General features: G+C 45.6%; 1 protein-coding gene across 2 annotated transcripts in view; it reads right to left on the reverse strand.

Annotated features, from left to right (window-relative positions):
- The window catches only part of LOC100619447 (zinc finger protein 260-like), a 31,635-nt gene extending 14,022 nt beyond the window's left edge, over window positions 1–17,613 (reverse strand). For both annotated transcript variants that reach the window (XR_008917133.1, XM_056820368.1), the window contains exon 1: window positions 17,396–17,613. Coding sequence is in view for 1 of the 2 variants with exons in the window: in XM_056820368.1 (XP_056676346.1) it covers window positions 17,396–17,455 (60 nt within the window). In the remaining variant the exon portion in view is untranslated. The remainder of the gene's footprint in view (window positions 1–17,395) is intronic.
- Window positions 17,614–24,225: the final 6,612 nt, after the last annotated feature.

A 24,225-nucleotide genomic window follows, 5' to 3' on the forward strand; every position in this document is an offset into this window, starting at 1 on the left:
CATATAAATGGCCTCAGTCCAGGACCACAGCCCAGAGGGTCCTTGGAGGGGAAGGGAAGTGGGCAGGAAGGACAAAGGCTGATTCGGACCCCAGCCTGGGCTCCCACCCTCAGGCTGTCCTGGATGCAAAGTCAGGACACACAGAACAGCCACTGATCAGTCAGCCAGCACTGAGGGAGAGTCTGTCCTGTGCCAGGCTCTGGGCCAAGCCCTGGGCATACAAAGAAGGGCCAACACAGAGCCTGGCCTCAAGGAGCCCCCAGTCTAATGGGGAGACGCCATGCACATGACTGGTGACAGCCAAGGTCTGGCCAACACTTCTCTCACCACCCCCTCGGGAAGGCAAGTCCTCCTTGTCCCTATTTACAGATGAGCAAACTCAGGCTCAGAAGGGTGGGGGGGTTGTTCATGGTCACATAGACAGGGTCAGAGCTGGTCCCCTCCCTGACTCCAGGCCTGTCCACAGCCCTTCCCAGCAGGCCATGCTGCCTCTCACTCAACAGCTCAGCTTCCCCTTTGGACATCTCCCAAAGGCAGCAGAACCAGCAACAGGCACTTGTGAGGGGCCAAGCACATGCCAGGCACTGAGAAACTGGATGGGGACACCAAGAGACGGGACATGGGGGTGATGGAGGGCCTCCACCAAGGCCTCAGGCTGCCTGGAAGAATACAGGAGGAGGAGGTGATAGAGGCCTGGCCATGGGGAGGCAGCCAGGCTGTGGAGGCCTGTGAAGACCCAAAGGAGTCTCTGTTGGGCTGTCAAGAGAGCAGAACCCAGGCTGAGGGGGACACAGGGTCAGGCGCCATTTTAGGACAACGGCTGGAGCCAGAGTGGGCTGGAGCAGCCATGGGGGATCCCGTCCTGCCTGGAAGTGTGTCCTCTGCATCTGCTCAGGAGTCCTTCTTGTCTGTGTCCTGCACTCAGGCCTGATTCTGGCCTTCAAGGCCTCGATGCCAGCTGACGGTGGGCCGTCCCAGCCTGGCCCTCGGTGGCGCCCAGAACCCAGAACCCAGGACCCAGCCTCAAGACCAGCTGCTCCTGCTTCCTAGACGTCCTCCTTCCTCTGGGCCTCGCCATTCTGGCTTCCACAGCCTGGCCTGAAGCATCCCAACTGGGCCTGGGCACGTGCTGGGCCCAAAAGAGATCCGACTTCTCGGCCCAGGAGGAAGGGAGGGAGCCGGGCCGGAGCCAGAGCCAGAACCTGCCTTCCACAGGGGAGAAACGGCCAACCAGGAAGGAGCTGCAGGTTGTCCTGAAGAAGAGGCCCAGCAGGAGCCCCAGGATGTCAGAGACCATATCTGGGGAAAACTTTTGACCAGGAACAAGATAAGGGTTTCTGAGAATCTGAACAAACAAGTTACCTCCTGGAAAATGGCGTCGCTAGACCAACGGCCACAAACCATAAAAATTCTTCACATTCCCTCCTGTTACAACCCGTCCTTAATCACCACCACCCCCCCACCTCATGTGCATATATTCTTACCCTGCGCCTGCAATAAACGAGCCATGACACTATTAATCAGACTCTGTCTCTCTTGCGTGCTTGGTCTCCCCTCTCTCCCCCTATGATCTTTTAGGTGGCTGCTTCACCGACTCCACGGTTGTATCCGGCTGGACCCGGATAACTGACGCCCAATGTGTGGGGCTTGAGTAAGACAGCTTACAGGACGACTGAGGAACAAATTCCACGGACAAAGGAAGTGTAGAAGCTGGACAGACAGCCTTGAGGTAGGGTAAGTCGTCCCATCCCCCATAGGCATAAAAAATTGAGAGTGATTACCCCAGAGTGACTGTATGTGTGACTGTGTGTGTGATTGCAGAGAAGAGAGGAAACTCAGTCCGCGTTTCGCATACGAGTAACAGGGCGATTTCCTGATGGGGGTTTATACCATCCGCCTAAGCTCAAGCGACGTGGTCCATCCTGTTCTGGGGTGAGTGAATGGCCTTGGCCGGACCGACTTTGACTGAGCCCTCGAATCGCTTACGAGTGTGGACCCACTAGTATCCGTTTCTATAGCCTCACGAGAGGATTGGCGAAAACGTGGGGAAGCGTATGTGATAATTGTGTGAATGAGACATGGGGAAGACACTCTCAAAAGAAGCTCTATTTGTTAAAGAATTAAAAGATAGTCTCAGGGAGAGAGGTATTAGGGTAAAAAAGAAAAAATCTATTTAAATTTTTCTGCTTTATAGAGGAACATTGCCCCTGGCTCATTTCTACATGGCCCGGGAATTCACCCCCTTACTTGGAACAAAGTGGGCAAAGAATTGAACGGCCTAATAAAATCAGGCCAAGAGATCCCCGATGAATATTTTTCTTACTACAGACTAATCCGTGATATTCTTAAAGAAGCCGACACTAATAAACAGGTCTCCCACCTCCTCAGCCTAGCTGAAGATGCTATCTTAGACTATAAGACAAAAATTGAGAAAGAGGAAGTACCATCAGAAAAGGACAAACGCCCTCCCTCCCTCTTAGATGAACCAATTGAAAATCCCTCCCTTAGGGAACCTCTTGTCCCTTCCAAACCCAAACCCTGCCTTTATCCCGTTCTATATACGAACCCTGATTCAGAGGACACACTTAATCCCGCTTATCAGACAGAGCTAGAAGAAGAGGCCGCACGCTATCAGGACAGTAATCGCCTGGAAAACAGGCCTCCCCCGCAGTGTAAAAACAGGCCTCCCCGGTACAACCCCGCCGGCGGCAGCCCCACCCCTCTTGTTTTCCCCGTACTCCCTGGCTCTGAGAATCTTAAAGAGGCCACAAAACAACTCGGCCGGCAAGTCGCTGACCTCAAACATTTCCTAGGGCTTCAAAAGGAGGTGCATACATTAACTAACCAATTACATGATCTGCAAATAGATATCTTCCGGCCTCTGATCCCTAAGTCCAAGCCACCTCGATCAAAAGATAAGACCACCCTCGCCTTCCCGGTTGTTACTAGGCAACAACAGGCTGCTCAGATTCCCCCCGAGGATATTTCCCTCCCCCCTTCTGGCGAATCCTCTGACTCCGAAGGGGCGGAGGGAAATGAGACCGATGGTGAACACCCCAGGGGCGCTGACACTTCAGGCTCGCCACAGTCCCATACTCTGATTTATAACAAATTAAAATTCAAACACATTAAAGACCTCCATTCAGCTGTTAAAAATTATGGCCTCAACGCTCCTTTTACACTCTCCATTCTGGAGGGGCTTGGAGGAGAAGGACATATGCTCCCCTCCGAATGGTCCAAGGTAGTGCAATCCGTCCTCTCCAGGGGACAATTCTTAATTTGGAAGGCAGAATTCCTTGAAAGGGCAGAAAATCAGGCTAAACTTAACTCGAAAAATGACCAGACAACCGCTTGGATGATTGACAAAATCGCTGGCCGTAACCGCTTTGCATTAGAAAACCAGCAGATGAGATTGCCCCCTGGCTTGCTCATGCAAACTGCGCATGCCGCTACGGCTGCTTGGCGGGCAGTTCCTGCCGCCGGGTCTGTCACGGCACCCCTCTCAAAAATTCTCCAGGGACCCAATGAGCCTTACGCTCAATTTGTTGCAAAACTTTTAGAAACCGCCGAAAGGGTCTTGGGCCAGGATGGAGCAGATCACCCGATGCTGAGACATTTGGCAATCGAAAATGCTAATTCTGCCTGTAAGGCCGCCCTAAGAGGAAAAGCAAGAGATCTTGATCTAGATGGGATGATCTGCTTATGCAATGATATTGACGCTTATGATCACAAAATAAACAAGTCCATCTCTTTAGCCATTGGGGCAGCCATCCAGGCCTCTCGCCCCAATACCCCTCGAAATTGCTTTAAATGCGGGCAACCTGGCCATTTTGCACGTGAATGCCCTTCCGGGACAAATCCTAGGCAGACCCCTGCACCGATAATAGGCCCCCCCAAAACCACCACCTAGCATTTGCCCGAAGTGTAGGAAGGGCCGGCACTGGGCCCGAGACTGCCGATCCAGAATTACATTGGATGGGCAAATTCTTCCCCCGGTACAGGGAAACGGGATGCGGGGCTCCTTCGGGAGCCCCTGTCCAGCTCCCTTACTCGAGCCACAGCAGGTAGCGCAGGCCTGGACCTCTGTGCCTCCACCACCAGAATATTGACACCTGAGGAGGGCCCAATAGTCCTCCCTACTGGCAAATTTGGACCACCACCCCCTGGTATGTTTTTCTTGGTCATCGGTAGAGCACTCACCACTTTGCAAGGTGTCGTAGTACATCCTACCCTTGTCGATAATGATTACACAGGGGAAATAAAAATTATCATAGAATCCCCACATGGCCCTGTTACCATCCCTGCAGGCAAACGCTTAGCTCAAGCCCTCCCCCTCCCTATGATTGGCAATTTCCCTGCAATAACCCACACACGGGGCCCTTCCTCTCCAGGCTCCTCCAATATTTACTGGGTGCAGCAACTTACTGAGTCCCGACCCACTCTCCGATTAAACATTGAAGGAAAAACCTTTACTGGGCTACTGGACACAGGGGCGGATTCCACTGTTATCTCTCAGGCTCACTGGCCCCGCTCCTGGCCCCTTCAACCTTCATCCACCCATCTATCAGGAATAGGGCAAGTCCAAGATACCCTTCAGAGCTCTAAGGTCCTTAATTGGCAGGACACCGAGGGCAACAGTGGCACCACTCGCCCATATGTAGTCGCAGGACTTCCTGTCAATCTCTGGGGCAGAGACATCCTAGCCCAAATGCGACTTCTCTTGGTTAGCCCTAGTGATCCTGTCACCACCATGATGTTAAAATCTGGATACCTCCCAGGGAAGGGCCTCGGAAAAAGGGAACAAGACCTCCCCCACCCCATTTCATAAGAACAGGGAAGGTCTGGGGCTGCAGAATTTTTCATAAGGGCCACTGATCCTCCTGCACTCCAGGCTGATAAAATTACATGGAAATCTGACTCCCCTGTCTGGATTGATCAGTGGCCTTTAACATCTGAAAAGGTTCAGGCTGCCATAACGTTGGTGCAGGAGCAACTTTCCTTGGGTCACCTCAAACCTTCTACCTCCCCTTGGAACACACCCATTTTCGTCATCAAAAAGAAATCTGGGGGATGGAGACTCTTGCAGGACCTAAGAGAGGTCAATAAAACTATGCTTCCCATGGGGGCTTTACAACCAGGCCTTCCATCTCCAACTGCCATCCCAAAAGGTTTTAGTAAAATAGTCATCGATATCAAGGACTGTTTCTTTTCCATTCCCCTTGACCCAGCCGACAGTCCCCGCTTCGCATTTTCCATCCCCATAGTTAATCACATAGGGCCCAACCCTCGATTCCAATGGCGTGTTCTCCCCCAGGGCATGGCTAACTCCCCCACCTTATGTCAAAAGTTTGTAGCTCAGTCCATTGACCCTGTAAGGACACGATACCCTTCAGCTTACATCATTCATTACATGGATGACCTCCTGATAGCAGCTCCATCTCCCCCCTTAACACAAACTATAGCTCAGACCATCATATGCGCACTTCAGGCCCGCGGCTTCAGAATAGCCCCTGACAAGGTCCAGACCCAGTACCCCTTCACCTTCCTGGGATTCCGCCTTGAGCTTGACTTCTTATTTTCACATAAGGTTTCACTCACACGCTCCACTCTCAGAACCCTTAATGATTTCCAGAAACTTCTAGGGGACATTAATTGGCTCCGCCCCTATTTGCAACTCGCCAAGGCGGACCTTCGCCCTCTGGAGGACATCCTTCGAGGGGATGCTGACCCCTCCTCCCCTCGCTCCCTAACCCCAGCAGGCGAAGCTTCCCTTAGGAAAGTAGAGCAAGCTATAGCTACACAGAACATTGGGTATTTTTCTCCCCACCTTCCCCTTTACCTTCTCATCTTTCCCACTGAATTCTCCCCCACGGGACTTCTATGGCAAGATCCCTCTCCCCTCATTTGGATCCACCTCCCTATGTATAACCAAAAAATTCTTGCCCCTTATCCTGACCTGAGTGCCCGATTAGCAATGATGGGCACCCGTCTCTCCACCCGGCATTTCGGCCGCTCCCCTGACCATGTAGTCTCCCCCTATAACAAGGAGCAACTTGACTGGCTCAAATCTCAAAATGATAATTGGGCTATACTCATATCTACCTACCAGGGCATCTTGGACAACCACATGCCCAGTAAGTAATAAATTGTTGCAGTTTTTCTCCCTTACCCCCTTCATACTTACATGCCAAACCCGCTCCTCACCTATCCCGGGGGCACCCACGGTCTTCATGGACGGCTCTAAAACTGGCCTTGCCGCCATAGTTATGAATAACCGCCCCCGCTCTATCAAAACCCCTTATGAGTCCGCACAGCTGGTAGAGCTTTATGCAGCACTAACTGTCTTCCATTCCCTGCCTGCTACCCCATTTAACCTCATTGATAGCTCCTATTTGGCTCTGAATGCTACCACCCCGAACCTTACGATCAGCTGTTGGCTATGTCTCCACCCGCAGCCCCCATACTATGAAGGAATCGCTTTTACTGCTCACCCTCGCAACACCTCTGCCCCTTCCCCTCGCTGCGCCCCGTACCCCCACCGCCTCACCCTTGCCGAAGTTTCCGGCAAAGGCCTGTGCCTAGGTCACCCCCCTTCCTCTCACTCCCATCTTTGTAATGTTACCCTTTCCATCTCCCACTCCCCTCATTATTTAGAAGCCCCCAATAACACCTTTTGGGCCTGCAACACCGGCCTCACCCCCTGCATTGTGAATTTTAAAAGTCTCCATCTTGGTATAGCACCCAAAAATTGTGCACGCCCACACTACACGGGCATGTGCTAGTCAATGACAAATCAGAAATAACCAACTGCCCACCTGGGCTGTCCTAAGCTAAGCTAGAGCCAACCATTGGCACTTGTGAGACACAGGAAGTGAGGTAAGGAACAGCCTCTGGAATTCGCTCACTTCCTGTGGAGAGAGCTAGATGGCAGTTGGTGTTAGGAGCTTCGAGGGAGAGGACGCCTGCAGACAGCTTTCCTTCAGATCACTCACGTGAGTTAAGGACTGATTCTTTCCACCTTGGCCCTTTGGGCCTAGAACTCACTCTGCCTTGGTCAGAGGTTGAGTAGACCCTTTCCCTTTTCTCTTCTCTCCTTCTCTCCCTCTCCTTTCCCTACTCCCAGTGTGATTAAACCTCCATAAACTCCATTCTGACTTGAGTGTTTCAATTTTAGGAATTGTCATAAGTAAATTCCTTGGCGGCCATTGTGCAATATTATAACAATCCCAGAAGCTAAAATTTTCCCCATTACAATTGGCGTAACCACTTCGGGAAAAAGAACTATATCAGTCTTCTGATCTCCTTACTAATCACCCGGGAGAGGTCCCACCCCGGCTACCCACTCCGGCTCTTAGCCCTGCTTTAGTGCTTCGAAAGTTTCTAGAACCTCAATAAATTTCCTGAATTTTCTTGCCCTTTCACCCCACTTATTACTCACTCCGTCAGTCCTTTTACCAAATACCTTGGCTTAAAGGCACAGCTGCCAGAACAGGTGAGTATAAAACACCTTTTCTCTCTTTTCCTTTTCTCCTTAAGTTAAATTGGGGTCAACAGGATTTTTTTTTCTTCTCCCTTTTGTCTCTCATTTCCGTCTCCTTTTACTTTAAGGAGGTGGCTCAGTAGATTGAGAGGCAGGCCAGGCTTACCTAATAAACTGATTAGCAACGAGGAACCTCAGGAGAAGGAGCTCTTAGGAGCTCCTAGCCCGCCAAAAAAAAAAAAAAAGAAAAACAACCAGCTGAATACAGCTAGGGAGCTAATTTAAAACCCATTTTTCTGTTTCCTGGCCTTTCTAGTCTTAAAAAAAATTTAAGCTTTGCTCAAGGAAGATAGCACATGGTCCTAGCAGTTTTAGCCTGAGGGCTAAAGAAGATTGCTGGGACCCTCCCATATACACACTTTGTAAAAGAAGGAGGTTTAGCTCTACCTTTTGTTTACAGTCTATTCACTCCTAATCAGCCTTTTCATAGCTTCTACCTTCCTGCATTAGGCTTTTGTAACCCCTCCCAGAAGCTTGCTAAGGAGAATTTACAACACAATAGGCCCTTAGCCTGTATAGGGTTGTAGACTAGGGAGCCCCCTACTGTAAAAAAAAAAAAAGTCACAGGCAACCTAGTAATTGACTCAAAGAAGAAAAATGTGGCTACAACCACTGTCTGCTTTGCTTCGAAATTGGCTTATAAGTTTAATGACCAAGTACATTGGATTTTTAGTAGGTGTTCCTCTAGGATGGTATTTTTCAGAAACTATAAACCTCTTCGTGACCCTTACATTCATCTGCCTTGGGATTGTAATTGTTGTACTTACAATAATATACCTAACCTCTAAGAGAGAACACTCCCTTGTTCCTTCTATTACTAAACAAATCAAGGAACTACACACTTTTATTGATCTACAAATTAATGAGCAATATACTATCACTGATCAACAAATTAGGGAACTCCACACTTTTATTGACCAGCAACTTAGGGAACAAAATACTGTTACTCAAAGAATTAGGGAACAGAATATTAATACTGATCAGAGAATTAAAGAACTGCACACTTTTATTGATCAGCAACATAAAGAACTGAATACTGTCACTGATCAAAGAATTCGGGACCAAAATACTTTTATTGAACAAATTACAAAAAAAAAAATACTTTTATTTATCAACAATTGGTGAAACAGGATGAAGTTAGGGAAAAAAAATGGGGAGAGATAAAAACTTCCCTGGATGAAATCAGGGAAGAAAAATGGGGAGAGATGAAAACTTCCCCGGATGAAATTAGGGAGGAAAAATGGGGAGAGATAAAAACCTTCCTGCAAAACATTGAAAGGGAGTTAAAAACATCCTATAATAGGAGTGATTTAACTCTCCATCCCCCATCATTATCAGATTCCCTGACCAACCCTACCCAAAACGATTTGGCTCAAATAGCAGCCCCTTCACACCAACCAGCTCCTCCCCATCCTGACCACCCAGCCCCTCCCCCTGCCACTCTTGCCCCTCCCACCCTGATTCCTCCTTCTATTCATGCCTCTTACCCTGCCTCCTCAGCCCCTCCCCCTGCCCTCCACCCCACCCATGCTCATGCTCCAGCCCCACCCCCTGTTCCTGTCCCAGCCCTTCCCCCTGCCCTCCCCTCCACTAATGCTCTAATCTCCAACCCCCATGCTCCAACAGCCAATAATCCTAACATTGAAAATGGAGCAAGTAGCCTAGAAACAGTAACACCAGATAGTTTAGACAGAAGTTTATTTCCATTGAGGGAAGTACCCACCTTTAATAAAGAAGGGAACTTGGTGTCTGTAAGACACTATACACCTTTTAAACCTGATGATTTAGAAAAATTCAAGCACAATGTTCAATCATTTGAGGCAGAACCAATGTTGGTTATAGAAAAATTAGAAAATATATTCAGAAACTTTGACCCTTCTTGGTTGGATGTGGAGAATTTGTTAGATACATTTCTGACAAAGAGAGAGAAAAATAATGTCATCTCTCTAGCTAATAAGAAAAGTGGTAGAGGTGCTCATCACTGGCCAACTGTAGATCCACACTGGAACCCTAATATTATACAGGATCACACAAAACTAGTCCTGGCCAGAGAAGCATTATTAAAAGCCATGAGAGACTGCTCTGATAGCCCTGATGCATGGGAAAAATTTGAACAATCCCGACAGGAAATTGATGAGACCCCCTCCCACTTTATGGACAGACTTATTGACGTAGGAAGTACATATATGGACCTTGATTTGTCCAGAGAAAAAGACATTAAACATATACGCAGACAATTCGTTAGGAATTGTTGTTCAGCAGTAAAAGACTACTTTGAAACCAGCTGTCCCAACTGGGAGTCTATGGACCTCAACGAACTGAGGAAAGTAGCAGCATATGCCTATAAGAATCGTACAAAAAAACCTGAGACACACAATAAATCAGTGTCAGACTTAGAAAAAGAAATTGAAATTTTAAAGGAACAATTGAAAAGTAAGGGAGAGACCATGGCCCCTTTGCAGGAATCCACAGATAGATCATTAACAAACCCCTTAATATGCACCTTCTGTGGAAAGAGAGGCCATGCAATGAAAGTCTGTAGGAGCTGGCTACGGGAAACAAGAAATAATAATACCTTTAGGAATAATAACTATAGGAATCACAATGCCAATCAAAATGACAGTGCTCAAAATACAGAAAATGATACTACCCCCAAAAATGCCCAACAACAATATATAAGAAATGGAGCTCGACCACGCTACACTCAGGGTGAACACCCCCAACAGCGTGGAGGGTCCCAAAAAACTGCCCAAGCATCTTTATGAAGGTGTGAAGGGGGGGTGAGGGCCTTGGAATCAAAGAATGAGACCTTTGATTTTCCAGACCCTGATATTTTAATGCCAATAATCCCTATATATTCCCCCCCCCCCCGAACAATAAGGAACCTCATGTCACTTTAAAGGTAGGAAATTCATACTATGACTGTCTTCTAGACACTGGAGCATCTAGGTCAGTTCTAGTAAGCAAACCAGATGAGAAATGTGATTCTATTGGCTCTTTAAATGTAGTAGGTGTTTCAGGAAAACCATTAAAGGTCCCAAAACTTTCTCCTCGCATGGTACGTGTGGGACCCCTAACTGTTGAACATTCTTTTCTTTTAATGCCTGGATCCCCCACAAATTTGCTGGGGAGAGATTTACTATGCAAATTACAAGCCACAATAATGTGCGCTCCAGATGGCTCCCTCTCTTTAGAAGTGCCCGAGGAAACCTTAAATTTACTCCCTGTATTTCTCTCAGAGAGCCAGGAGGCAAAGGAGCCTCCCACCTTTGAAATACCTACAGATATACCAGAGTCTCTTTGGACCACATCTTCTACTGATGTAGGCTTACTTAAATCAGCTACTCCCATGCAAATAAAAACTAAATCCAGCCCACCTCCTTGCATTCCTCAGTATCCTCTTTCCAAGGAGGCAATGGAGGGCATTACCCCAATAATAAATTCTTTAATTGACCAAGGAATAATTTTCCCTTGTAAATCTGAATACAACACGCCCATCCTCCCCGTTAAAAAACCAAAAAGGGGGCCCGATGGCAAACACCTCTATAGATTCGTACAGGATTTGAGGGCTGTGAACAATCACGTTATAAAGAGACACTCCATAGTTCCCAATATCAATACTATTATTTCTTCTATTCCTAGCACAGCTACATACTTTACAGTAGTAGACTTGTGCTCAGCCTTCTTCTCTATACCCATACATGAGAACTCGAGGCATATTTTTGCTTTCACCTGGAATGGCATACAATATTCCTGGAGTTGTCTGCCCCAGGGTTATGTAGAAAGTCTGACCTTATTTGCACAAATTTTGGGACAAGATACAGATAATATAAAATTTAAAAACAGCAAATTAATAAAATATGTAGATGACCTACTCTTGGCTTCCGTGGATGCAGAAGCATGTCAGGAAGATAGTAAACACCTGCTTTTGGAATTGCACAAAAGAGGTCATAAGATCTCGAAGGATAAAGTTCAGTAGTGTCTCCCCTAAGTAGAATATTTGGGGTCCATTCTGACAGCTGGTGCCCACTCTATTTCTCCCAAGCGAATTGAGAATATTCAAAAATTGAGTGCTCCTACCACTAAAAAACAGGTAAGAGCAATTCTGGGAGCAACAGGGTTTTGCAGACAATGGATTCCTTGCTATGGGGAAATTACTAAACCTCTTATAGCACTAACAAGGGATGTAGTCCCTGAACCCCTCAAATTAGAGCATGAACACATGTCAGCTCTATCAGAGCTAAAAAAGGCCATTTACAAGCCATTTACTTTGTATGTACATGAGCAAAGAGGAGTAGCCTCAGGCGTTTTAACTCAGACTCTGGGGCCTTCTCAGCGTCCAGTTGCTTATTATTCAGCCCAGCTGGACCCAATAGCTTCAGGAGCACCACCATGCCTTAGAGGAGTGGCTGCTACTGCTTTACTAGTGACAAAAACCGTTGATCTAGTATTAGGATGCCCATTGACAATTATGTGTCCACATGAGGTAGAAGCATTATTGCTAAGACAGAGAACACAGGCATTTTCTGATCAGCGAATTACAAGGTATGAAATAACCTTGCTAAATAATGAAAATATTACTTTGAAACGCTGTTCAACCCTTAATCCTGCCACCTTGCTTCCAGACTTACCAACTTCAGGAGAACCTTTACACAGTTGTGAAACACTAGTGTCCATGGCAGAAAAGCCTCGAGATGATCACTTGGACACTCCCTTAAAGAACTCAGACCTGATCTTATTTACTGATGGTTCTTCTTTCATGAGGGATGGCATCAGCTACAGTGGAGCTGCTGTAGTCTCAGAATTTGCCACTGAGTGGTCAGCCTCACTACCTTCTAACATTAGCGCTCAAGGAGCTGAGCTCATAGCTCTGAAACATGCCTGTATAATTGCCAAGGGTAAAAAGGCAACAATTTATACGGATTCTAGATATGCTTTTGGCATTTGTCACTCAGTCGGGATGCTATGGCTCCAGAGAGGATTTTTAACCTCAGCTGGAAAATCCATAGCTAATGCTGAAATTATTAATGAAGTCCTTTCTGCTCTTCAGCTGCCTGAAGCCCTAGCTGTAGTTCATTGCTCAGCCCATACAGGTGGCACCGACCCTGTCTCTAGGGGAAATGACCGAGCAGATGCTGCTGCAAAGCTAGCAGCCATAGAAGGGCCTGAATTACTTCTAACATTAACAACTACTGATGACTCAAATTTATCACTTTCCTATGATGAGAAGGAAGTGGAAAAATGGAAACAGAAATTCAAAGCAAAACAGATCAATGGAGTCTGGGTGTCATCTGAAGGAAAACCCCTGCTCCCTAGAAGTTTCTATCACCAAATTTGCCAATCTGATCATAATAATGGCCACTTTGGTACCCAGGGCATCGTGGACTCTGTTAAGAGAGTATGGATAGCCCCTGGTATAACTACCATAGCCTCTAAAGTGTGTTCATCCTGCTCTACCTGCCAGGCATATAACCAACATGCCTTTCGTGGCAAAGCCTTTGGTGGGCGTCCTCTGGCTTACACACCTTTTGAGCACCTGCAGATAGATTTTATAACAATGCCAAAGGCTGGACAATATAAATTTTGTTTGGTCATAGTAGACCAACTGACCAGATGGCCGGAAGCATTTCCTACAGCCCGAGCCACAGCAGCTTTTGTTGCTAAGGTGCTTTTAAAAGAAATTGTTCCTCGCTTTGGCCTACCAGCACGTATTGATTCCGATAGGGGGAGTCATTTTACTGATTCTGTTCTAAACCAGATATATTCTTGCTTGGGGATAACTCCAAAATTCCATGTTCCATATCATCCCCAGAGTTCAGGCCAAGTTGAGAGGATGAACAAAGAACTTAAAACTATGATTGGAAAATTATGCACTGAGACCCATTTAAAATGGCCTGAAATTCTCCCTCTGGCACTATTTTATCTTAGAAGCAGCCCTAGAGGAGACTTACATATCTCACCATTTGAGATGCTTTTTGGACATCCGCCTATACAGGCTAAGCCTTTCTCCCCGGCTTATACATCGCTATTAGGGGGAGATACTACTATTGCTTCCTATATACAGGAATTACAGCACAAACTGCGTGAGCTACATGAATCCGGAGCTGCAGTACAAGCTGGACCACTAGACTTTTCACTTCACGACCTGAACCCAGGAGACAACGTGTATATAAAGAACTTCCAGCGTACAGGAGCAACCCAGCCTTCCTGGGAAGGACCATTCCAAATATTGTTAACTACTCCAACATCTATAAAGGTTGGAAAAAAGGACTCTTGGATTCACTGTTCTCATGTAAAGAGAGCATCCTCTGTTGAGACTGATTGACTGTATCCTATACATGCATTGGAGATAACTACCCATTGACAAGTGGAACTGTTTTATTCTGCTTTTGACACATTGAATTCCTAAATTTAATTTTTTTTTCCTTTTTTCCTTTTTTCTCTTTTCCTTATTTTATTATTATTATTATTTTTACATTATTTTATTTTTTCCCTTTTCTCATTTCTATGTACTTAAGGTACATATGATCAATATTAATTTTATTCTACAATATTAGTTTAAATATATATACTTGCTGTTATTACTAATACACACCCAAACAGCTTTAGACTATGGGAACCTGCCATTTATTGATAATTGTTGTGGGACTATGATTAATGTTTGTGTCTGATTCTAGGAACAGGATCAAAAAAGGAGCACAGAGATAACCTGGATAATGCCAAAAGAGCTCACAGGTCTAAAAATCAAAAGACCAATCCAGGTAGGATTAATGCATTTCTAAGCCAATACCAAGGACTTGAACCTAGTGTGAGACTCGGGGTTGCGACACTTGACAGACATTAAGATGTAGGCCTTCCCTGTATCCACACTCTTCATGAAAGTACCTACAGACAAGTACCTAAGGTTGGCTACCATCCTGACTCCATCCATCCCTGAGAACGAAGGTAAAATCAGACGAGGGAATAACACTTCCCTAGATATAAAATAAGAAATCTGGTCCTCTTTTTTCTCTCCTATAGTATGGCAACTTCCTGTAGCCTTGGCTGCAAATGGGGAAGTAAAATATGCTGCATTCTGTCCTACAGACTTGTGGGATTAGAAATTACTTAACTGGACCCTAATACAGGGGCCTGTAAAAATAAAAATTTTTTTTTATTCTTGCTTTCTCAAATTTTGTATACATAGATTTGTTTTTGAATTTTGATACTGATTTTGAATTCTTTAATATAAATATGCATATATAAAGGGTTTATATTTTTCCCTTAATTTTTCCCTTTTTCTTCTTTTGATTTTGATTTTTTATTTTATTTTCATTTTGTTTTGTTTTTCTTTTGGATAAACTCACACACTCCCACAACTACAACTTGAATCCTCAGCTGGACTCAGTGTTTTTTCAACACTTTCTTCAGGGGGGATTGTATTTCATCAAATCCAAGATTTAAATTTTGTTCGAGATAAATCTTCAGAGAAGAAGCTTGCTAACTAACTGAATCCAGAAAATGAACTGTTTGCAGAAAGATATCTAAACCTTTTCACTACAGGAAGATCCAGAATGAACCTTGGGGTATGGTTGATTGAACATCTTTTGAATGTACACTCTTATGCCAAAGGGGACTGCCCCCTAATTGGCTTTTGTCAATGCGCCCAGCAAAACATTGGTTTGCTGTCTTTCTCTCTCCTCTATTTCCCCATATTTACAACTATTATAATTTTCCTCTTAGTGGGAAAAAATTTTTGTATACACTGACAGTTAGAAATTTTTGGGGTGCAGTATGCTTATGTTTAGTGATCAATTGGGGAGACTAGTCCCCCAATCATCATCAGGGGGGATTGTGAATTTTAAAAGTCTCCATCTTGGTCTAGCACCCAAAAATTGTGCACACCCACACTACACGGGCATGTGCTAGTCAATGACAAATCAGAAATAACCAACTGCCCACCTGGGCTGTCCTAAGCTAAGCTAGAGCCAACCATTGGCACTTGTGAGACACAGGAAGTGAGGTAAGGAACAGCCTCTGGAATTCGCTCACTTCCTGTGGAGAGAGCTAGATGGCAGTTGGTGTTAGGAGCTTCGAGGGAGAGGACGCCTGCAGACAGCTTTCCTTCAGATCACTCACGTGAGTTAAGGACTGATTCTTTCCACCTTGGCCCTTTGGGCCTAGAACTCACTCTGCCTTGGTCAGAGGTTGAGTAGACCCTTTCCCTTTTCTCTTCTCTCCTTCTCTCCCTCTCCTTTCCCTACTCCCAGTGTGATTAAACCTCCATAAACTCCATTCTGACTTGAGTGTTTCAATTTTAGGAATTTCATAAGTAAATTCCTTGGCGGCCATTGTGCAATATTATAACAATCCCAGAAGCTAAAATTTTCCCCATTACAGCATCTCCCTTCAGGTTTTTAATACCTCCTCTGAATTCTGTGTGCTTATACAATTATGGCCCAGAATTACCTATCACTCAGACACCGCCTTGGGTAAACTTTTGTCTTCATTCCCTCGGGTTATGCGGGAACCTTTCTCTACTCTTGCCATCATTCTAGGTATTGGGGGTCTTGCTGCCGGCATTGGTACTGGCACCACCCCTCTCCTACAGACCCAACACCTCGCAGCTCTACATTCTGCTATGACATCTGACCCCGAAGCCCTAGAAAAATCTGTCTCTGCTTTAGAGAAATCCCTATCCTCCCTCTCAGAAGTTGTACTAAAGAACAGACGTGGCCTCGACCTGCTTCTTTTAAAAGATGGGGGATTGTGTGCAGCCCTTAAAGAAGAATGCTGCTTTTATGCTGACCACACGGGCGTGGTCAGAGAATCAATGGCAAAATTAAGAGAACGCCTAGCCCTTAGAAAAAAGGAAGCCAAGGCCCAAGAAGGATGGTACAACAACCTTTTGAGAGGTTCCCTTTGGCTTTCTACCCTAATTCCCACGATACTAGTTCCCTTTATTATCTTCCTCCTAATCCTCACCTTTGGCCCTTGGGCTTTCCAACGCCTGACTGGATTTATCAAAGGATTTATCAAATCAAACATTGACTCAGCCCTTACTAACTTCCCTACGGTCCAATATCATCATATTGAAATAACAGATACTGACCTACCACACACCCCGTTTGATATTGATCGTCTCCAACTTACTAGCAGGGTGGTAACCGAATGACGGGAATAGCACAGGTCCTCCACCCCTGATGATCCAGTAACTCCCCCTGTGTAGCCTAAGACAGGGGCCATCGCTGCGGTCCTGACTTAAAAACCTTCCCTCTAATAAAAAGGAAAGGGGGAATTGTCAGAGACCATGTGTGGGGAAAACTTATGACCAGGAACAAGATAAGGGTTTCTGAGAATCTGAACAAACAAGTTACCTCCTGGAAACTGGCGTCGCTAGACCAAAGGCCACAAACCATAAAAACTCTTCACATTCCCTCCTGTTACAACCCGTCCTTAATCACAATATATTCTTACCCTGCACCTGCAATAAACGAGCCTTGACACTATCAGACAGACTCTGTCTTCCTTGCGTGCTTGGTCTCCCCTCTCTCCCCCTATGGTCTTTTTAGGTGGCTGCTTCACGGACCCCACGGTTGTATCCGGCTGGACCCGGACACCAGGACGGGGCTTCAGGGAAGGGTTTGAATTCAAGAAGGGAAACGGGTGACTTTGGAGCCTTGGAGAGAGGGGTGCGTCTACACCTGGGCCTGAGCCTCCCCATCAGGAGAGAGGGGTGCGTCTACACCTGGGCCTGAGACTCCCCATCAGGAGAGAGGAGCGTCTACACGTGGGCCTGAGTCTCCATGTTAGGAGAGTGGAGCGTTTACACCCGCTGCCTGAGCCTCCCCATCAGGAGAAGCCGCTGCTGCTTACCTGGGGGGTCCTGCAGGGCTCCAGCGCGGCGTCCTCTCCGCACTCCTCCAAGCTCTCCATGCCAGGTCTGGGGGGATCCCTGAAGGACAGACGCCTCACCTCCTCCGGGACGGCACAGTATGCGCAGGAGCCCACGAGCAGGAGAGGGCGGGATGGAGGAAGCCAAGTTTAAAACCCGGAAAGCCCGCCTCAGCCTAGGCCCCGCCCCTGATCAGACCTGGAGCCCGCCCCGCCTGCCGCGTGCACCTCCCTCTGCCTCAGACAGTAGCTCAACCTCACCTTGCTTTAGGCCCCACCCATTCCCGCTCTGCCCCGCCTCCATTCGGCTCCTGCCACGGCCCTCCCAGACACCGCCTCCTTGCCTGAGCCCCGCCCCTCTGTTAGGCTCCGCCCGCGACGTCCCTCCCCTACGCCCAGGCCCCACCCCTTCCTTCACCACCCCGTCCCTTCCCAGAAGCCTTTGTTAGGAGGGACCCTGGCTTTGGGGCTGCCCCTCCCTGCTTCTCCTCCACCCCTCAGGGAATTCCCGCCTCCTCCAAGCTGTCTCCTGGCCTCAGAGCTGGAGCAGAATGCTCTCTCCTGGAGCCCCTGCCGGGGGAGGGCAGAGCCAGGCTTCTGGGGGCTGGGCCTGGGGGGTGCCTGCAGGAAAGAGCTCCTCCTGGGCTCTTGGGGGCTGGCAGGCCTCGGAGGGCCCCCAGAGGGTGCTGGACCCCCCCTGCTGCCTCCCCCGATGGGCCTCCCTTTCAGGCTCCCTCTCAGCTCAGCCTGGTCGGGCCCAAAGCCTGGAAGGAGAGGCTGGAATCCAGGGAAGGGCCTGGGGGGCCCCCAACGCCCCCATCCCAGGGGAGGGCAGGCCATGCCCAGCCCAGGACTGTGTGTTCTCCCCTCCTGAGCCCCAGAGACAGCAGAGAGGAATTCAGAGCAGCAGCCCCAGGCCTGAGGCCAGCAAGGGAAGAATCCTCCAGGGAGAGAAGCCCTTCCAGGCCTTTTAGCCCCTCAGGGCCTGCTAGAGCTCAGGGTCTGGAGTCAGGGAGGCCTGAGATCCCCCCTTGCAGGACCCTGGACAAGTCACTTCAGCCTGCTTGCCTCAGTTTCCTCCCCTGTCCAGTGGGCTGCAGGAGGAGAGGCAAAGCCTCCCAGCCTCTGCCCAGAAAGCCCCAAAGGAGGGGAGAAGCAGCCAGGCCTGAGCAGCCTGAGCCCAGCAGCTCTGCAGACAGACACACAGACACCCCCAGACTGTCCTCTGTCCATCAGGGCTCAGAGTCTGGGCTCAGGGGCTGCTGCTGCCTTCTGTGCCCTCCCAAAGGGCAGGAGGGGGTTCCTAGGCCTTCCCCAGCCATCTAAAGGGTCTCTGGGCCTTGTGGACTGGGGGAGGGGCTCAAGGAGACAAGTCCATGGGACAATGGGGGGGGCTGATCCTCCAGGTCTGATGTTTTGGGTTTGGAGTCCAGGGCCCAAGGACAAAGGAATTTCCCTAATAATAGTTTGCCTGGGTTTCTGGGGCTGCCATGCCCCTGCCAAAGGAGACCCTCCTCAGCATCCCAGAGCCTCAGAAGACCCTGAGGAAGCATCTGCTTCCCCCCAGATGCTCTCTGGACCACCTTCCCCACAGCCCCTGGGCTCAGGCTCTTATTCTCTGGTTCTCCCAAGGTGGGAAACTGAGGTAAAGGCTGGGAAAGATTCTTGGCCAGGTTTCCCTGGTGGGCAGTGTCTGAGGCCACATTTCCCCCCAGAAGAAAGTGTTGAAAAAACACCAAGTCCATCAGAGGATGCAAGGTTTAGTTATGGAGGTGTGTGAGTTAATCCAAAAGGAAAACAAAAACAAAAACAAAATCAAAAAACAAAAAAAGGGAAAAAATAATCCGTTATATATATATATATATTAAAGAAGAATTCAAAAGAAGTATAAAAATATCAAAAATCTATGTATACAAAATTTTGAGAAAGCAAGAATAAATTTTCTCACAGGTCCCTGTTTTTTATTACCTGCAACAAACAATAAAATAATGATATAAGTAATTGTTTACAATGTATCTAATGATAATAAATGTTTACTATGTTAGCTCTAAGAAGGATCACAGAGCAAGAATATTCTACTAATTCTCAATTCTGGAAACATTTAGCTCTCTCAAGAAGCCAATAAAATCTCTTTCCAAGAATTCTCTCCATTGTATTTCTACAAAGGAGTTAAAATAATTGTCTTAGGAAAGAGGTCCTTTTTATTTCATTTAGTTTGTTCTCTTGGTTCTGCTAATTTCACTCTGCATCAGTTCATACCAGTCTTCCTAGGTTTTTTTGAAATCATCCTCTTCATTATTTCTTTTTTTTAAAAACATTATTTTAATTGGTCATTTCCAAACATTATTCGTTGGAAACAAAAATCATTTTCTTTTCCTGCCCACCCCCTCCCAACACCTCTCCCATAGCCCACATGCAATTCCACTGGGTATCACATGTTTTCTTGACTGGAACCCATTTCCCTGTTGTTGGTATTTGCATTAGAGTGTTCATTTAGAGTCTCTCCTCAGTGATATCCCCTCCACCCCTGTAGTCAAGCAGTTGCTTTTCATCAGTGTTTTTACTCTCAGTTTATCCTCTGCTTGTGGATAGTGTTTTTTAGATTCCTGCAGATTGTTCAGGGACATTGCATTGCCACTAATGGAGAAGTCCATTACGTTCGATTATACCACAGTGTATCAGTCTCTGTGTACAATGTTCTCCTGGTTCTGCTCCTCTCACTCTGCATCACTTCCTGGAGGTCATTCCAGTCTCCATGGAATTCCTCCACTTTATTATTCCTTTGAGCACAATAGTATTCCATCACCAACATATACCACAATTTGCTCAGCCATTCCCCAATGGAAGGGCATTCCCTCATTTTCCAATTTTTGGCCACCACAAAGAGCACAGCTATGAATATTCTTGTACACGATTTTTTTCCTTATTATCTCTTTGGGGTACAGACCCAGCAGTGCTATGGTTGGATCAAAGGGTCTCTTTGGGCATAGTTCCAAATTGCCCTCCAGAATGGTTGGATCAATTCACAACTTCACCAGCAATGAATTAGTGTCCCTACTTTGCCGCATCCCCTCCAGCATTCATTACTTTCCATAGCTGTCATGTTAGCCAATCTGCTAGGTGTGAGGTGATACCTCAGAGTTGTTTTGATTTGCATCTCTCTGATTATAAGGGATATAGAGCACTTTTTCAAGTGCTTATTAATAGTTTTGATTTCTTTGGCTGAGAACTGCCTGTTCTTGTCCCTTGCCCATTTATCAATTGGAGAATGGCTTGATTTTTTGTACCATTGATTTAGCTCCTTGTAAATTTGAGTAATTAAACCTTTGTCAGAGGTTTTTGTGAAGATTGCTTCCCAATTTGTTGCTTTCCTTCTGATTTGAGTTACATTGGTTTTGTTTGTACAAAAACTTTTTAATTTGATGTATTCCAAATTATTTATTTTGCATTTTGTGACTCTTTCTATGTCTTGCTTGGTTTTAAAATCTTTCCCTTCTGTGAATCTGTCTTGGTGTAGGGTGTAGGGTGTGAGGCTAGACAATCATTCCTAAGTAACCTGGCTACGTGCTTCCTAGCCTACCAGTTTCTTCCTTGTTCCCCCTCACCTCCTACTCTGTCTCTTCTCCTTTGGTTTCCTCATGGTCTTCTCATCCTTCCCCAGGTTCTGCCCCAAACCTTAACTTTTATTGACCTTCAGAACCTACACCAACACAACCCTGGCGCAACTGTGGTATGTCAGGAATGTTTGATAGACATGTAAAGTTACTGAGAAAGGGGGAGGGGATTCTTCAACACCAACCCCCCTGTGATTCTTTGGGAGATCCATCTCCCCAATGGATCATTTAAATATAACTATCTTGTAACTCTAAATACCTTCTAGCTAAAAGTACATACAATATTGCATTTTTTTAAACCCTTACCTTCTGTCTTGGAGTCAATACTGTCAATATTGGCTCCAAGACAGAAGAGTGGTAAGGGCTAGGTAATGGGGGTCAAGTGACTTGCCCAGGGTCACACAGCTGGGAAGTGTCTGAGGCCAAATTTGAACCTAGGACTTCCCATCTCTAGGCCTGGCTCTCAATCCACTGAGCTACCCAGCTGCCCCTGTTATTGCATTTTTCTAAGAGGGAGTTACAATAGTTAGAGATGGGAGTAAAATACAAAAACTGATTGATAGGTGCATTGACAAAATGCCAAGGAGGGGGCAGTCCCCTTTGGCATAAGAGTTTACATTCAGAATAAGTATGTTCAACCCCCTTTAATTCAGTTCATTATATCCCAAAGTTCATTCTGGATCTTTTGATGCAATGTGTAGCTTCTTCAGGCATCTTTACAGCACCTTCTCCAAAAGGATCCACTTTCTTGATTTTGAGTGTTGGCAAGTTTCCTTTCCTGAAATTTCTCCAAAAAATTTTAAACCTTGAATTTTCAGGATAATTATACAATCCCCCCTGTGGAGGGTGTTGACCAACACCAGAATCATACTGAGGTACATGACTGGGTTATGAGGTATATGAAACAATCGTCAAAAGAAAACAAAATAAACCATCCCCAAAGAAATTCCAAATAAAAAAAGAGTAAAAATTAAATTCTGTATAAAAATAACGAATAGTGAAATTATAAAAAATATGATAAAAATCTTACATGTATAAAATTCTGAGTAAAAAATAAAAATAAACTAAATTGTAACAGGTTCTTGAATCAGTAACAAGGACCAATTAAAGTGACTTACATCTCACTGTGAATTTTAAGACTATACCACCCTAATCAGACCATTCTTTAGAAGGTCTGATTTAGATATTTCCTGATCAATAACAATGGAGATACTTGGAATAACAGAATCAGGTCTTCGAAACTCACATTCTCCACCCTACTCAATTTAACAAGATTTTGAAAGGTCTGCATCAAACTCAAGATTTAGAAGAGATGGCCTTCAACAGACATGTGCAAAAAAAAGGACAGGCGTCTAGGCTGTCCTAAGTCAAGCTAAGTCCTCACTGGTACAGATGAGACACAAAAAAGTGATGTAAAAACGTCCATATAAGACACGTCACGGGCTGCCTCTCTCTCTTTCCCTGGAGAAACGACTCTGGCTGAAGGTGTGCTAAGCATTCCAACATCTTGGAGTGTTGGGAGGTGAGTTTTTCCCTGGAGCCGATTTCAGGTTCAGGCATCTTAGCTAAGCCTCTTTGGAGGTCAAGCTGATTCCTTCCTCCTTCACACTCAAAACCTTACTTTCTAGATCACCTATCTTCCTGCCCAGCACTAGCCCCTTCCTTCCTTCTTCTTCTTCTTCTTAAAATCTTCTGTACTATATCAATTAAATCACCATAAATTTGGCAGCCGACTTGGGTATTTTATTATTTGGGATTTCCCTTGGCAATCACTTAAATTTAGATTTTTTTCAGTCTCAACCATAATTTCACCCTTTACAGTTTGGCCTACCATGTCGGTTGTGATGAAATACCCTCAAGTTTCTTAACTTTCTTATTTTCATCAACTATAAAGGTAAGTAAAATTGGATTTAATTTTCTTTTCTCCCTCTCTCCTTAAATTAGATAGAACACAGCTGTTTTAAATCTTAGCAATAGGGCCCTAAGGTCCTAGAGGAGAGCTGTTTCTAAATCTCCTTTCCCTTAGGGAACAACTGCCTAGATTAGGAGTGGAAAAAATCCTGTAGAAAGTTTTGGCTTCATCCTGTTCCCCACATGTTTTGTGAAGACCGTTAGAAAAATAATTACAAGATATACATATGTATGTATGTATGTATATGTACATATATATATATATATAAATGAATACTACATTCTTTGACATTTATATGGCGGTTGAAGAATTAGGGATATTCAGGAATACAGCATACCTCCAATTTTTTATATTAAATTATATTATATTATATAATTTATATTAATAGGTAATATCATTTTTGTACTCCTCAATACTGTGTTTAGAGATGCTAACATTAAAAAATGAGAATAAAAAGCAGGAGAACATAAAGAACATGCAAGCTTAATTAGAAAATTTAAAACATTTATTACAGAATCAATTGGCAAACATCCACTCTACAAGAAACAGACTTGTTTCTGAACCTTTGAATGAGGAAATTTTCTTCCCCAAAATACAGATGGAAAACACTTTCCCTATAGTTCAGCTAACAGACTGCTTCTCTCAGCAAACAGATTGGTCCTATCGTGGTCTGCAAATTTTGGCTGAATTTAATGCCCCAAACCCTTCCCCTGCAATCCCAGTTTCTCATGTTCCCTCTCCTACAGAAAATCAAATTCCAGAACAAAGGAGATCCTATCCTCCTAGAGAAACTTGTCCTAGTCAAACTGACCCAGTTACACAATTCAACTAGAGGCCTGTTTCTTCTAGGAGAAGTACCTGAAATAGGACAGAATGGGGATGTGGTGACTTTTGTAAGATTTAAAAGAGTGGGAGCCATAAACTGTAATAATTAAAATGGTTTGGTGTCATAAACTATAGTGATTAAAATAGTGGAAGATATAAATTGTGATAGATATAAGAGTGGATGAGTAAGTTGTGACCGCAGGAAATATGTTTTCACTACAGTGTTTTGTTTTTAAATCAAATATAAGGTGGTCACCAGGGAAATATTCCCAATTATTCAAATATACCCAAGTCAACTGGGTTTTATAGAGATTTTAATTAATACAAATGAGGAATTAATGAGAGAGAGAAAGAATAAGAAAGGAATAAGTATGAAGGGCCTTAAGCCAACATGGCCTAGACCTGAGTCTTAAGAGAGAGAGATCAGTCAGTCCTTAATCACTCACCACAAGATCTGTCCA

The sequence above is a fragment of the Monodelphis domestica genome, chromosome 3 (genome assembly GCF_027887165.1).
Source record: "Monodelphis domestica isolate mMonDom1 chromosome 3, mMonDom1.pri, whole genome shotgun sequence".
Taxonomy (NCBI): domain Eukaryota; kingdom Metazoa; phylum Chordata; class Mammalia; order Didelphimorphia; family Didelphidae; genus Monodelphis; species Monodelphis domestica.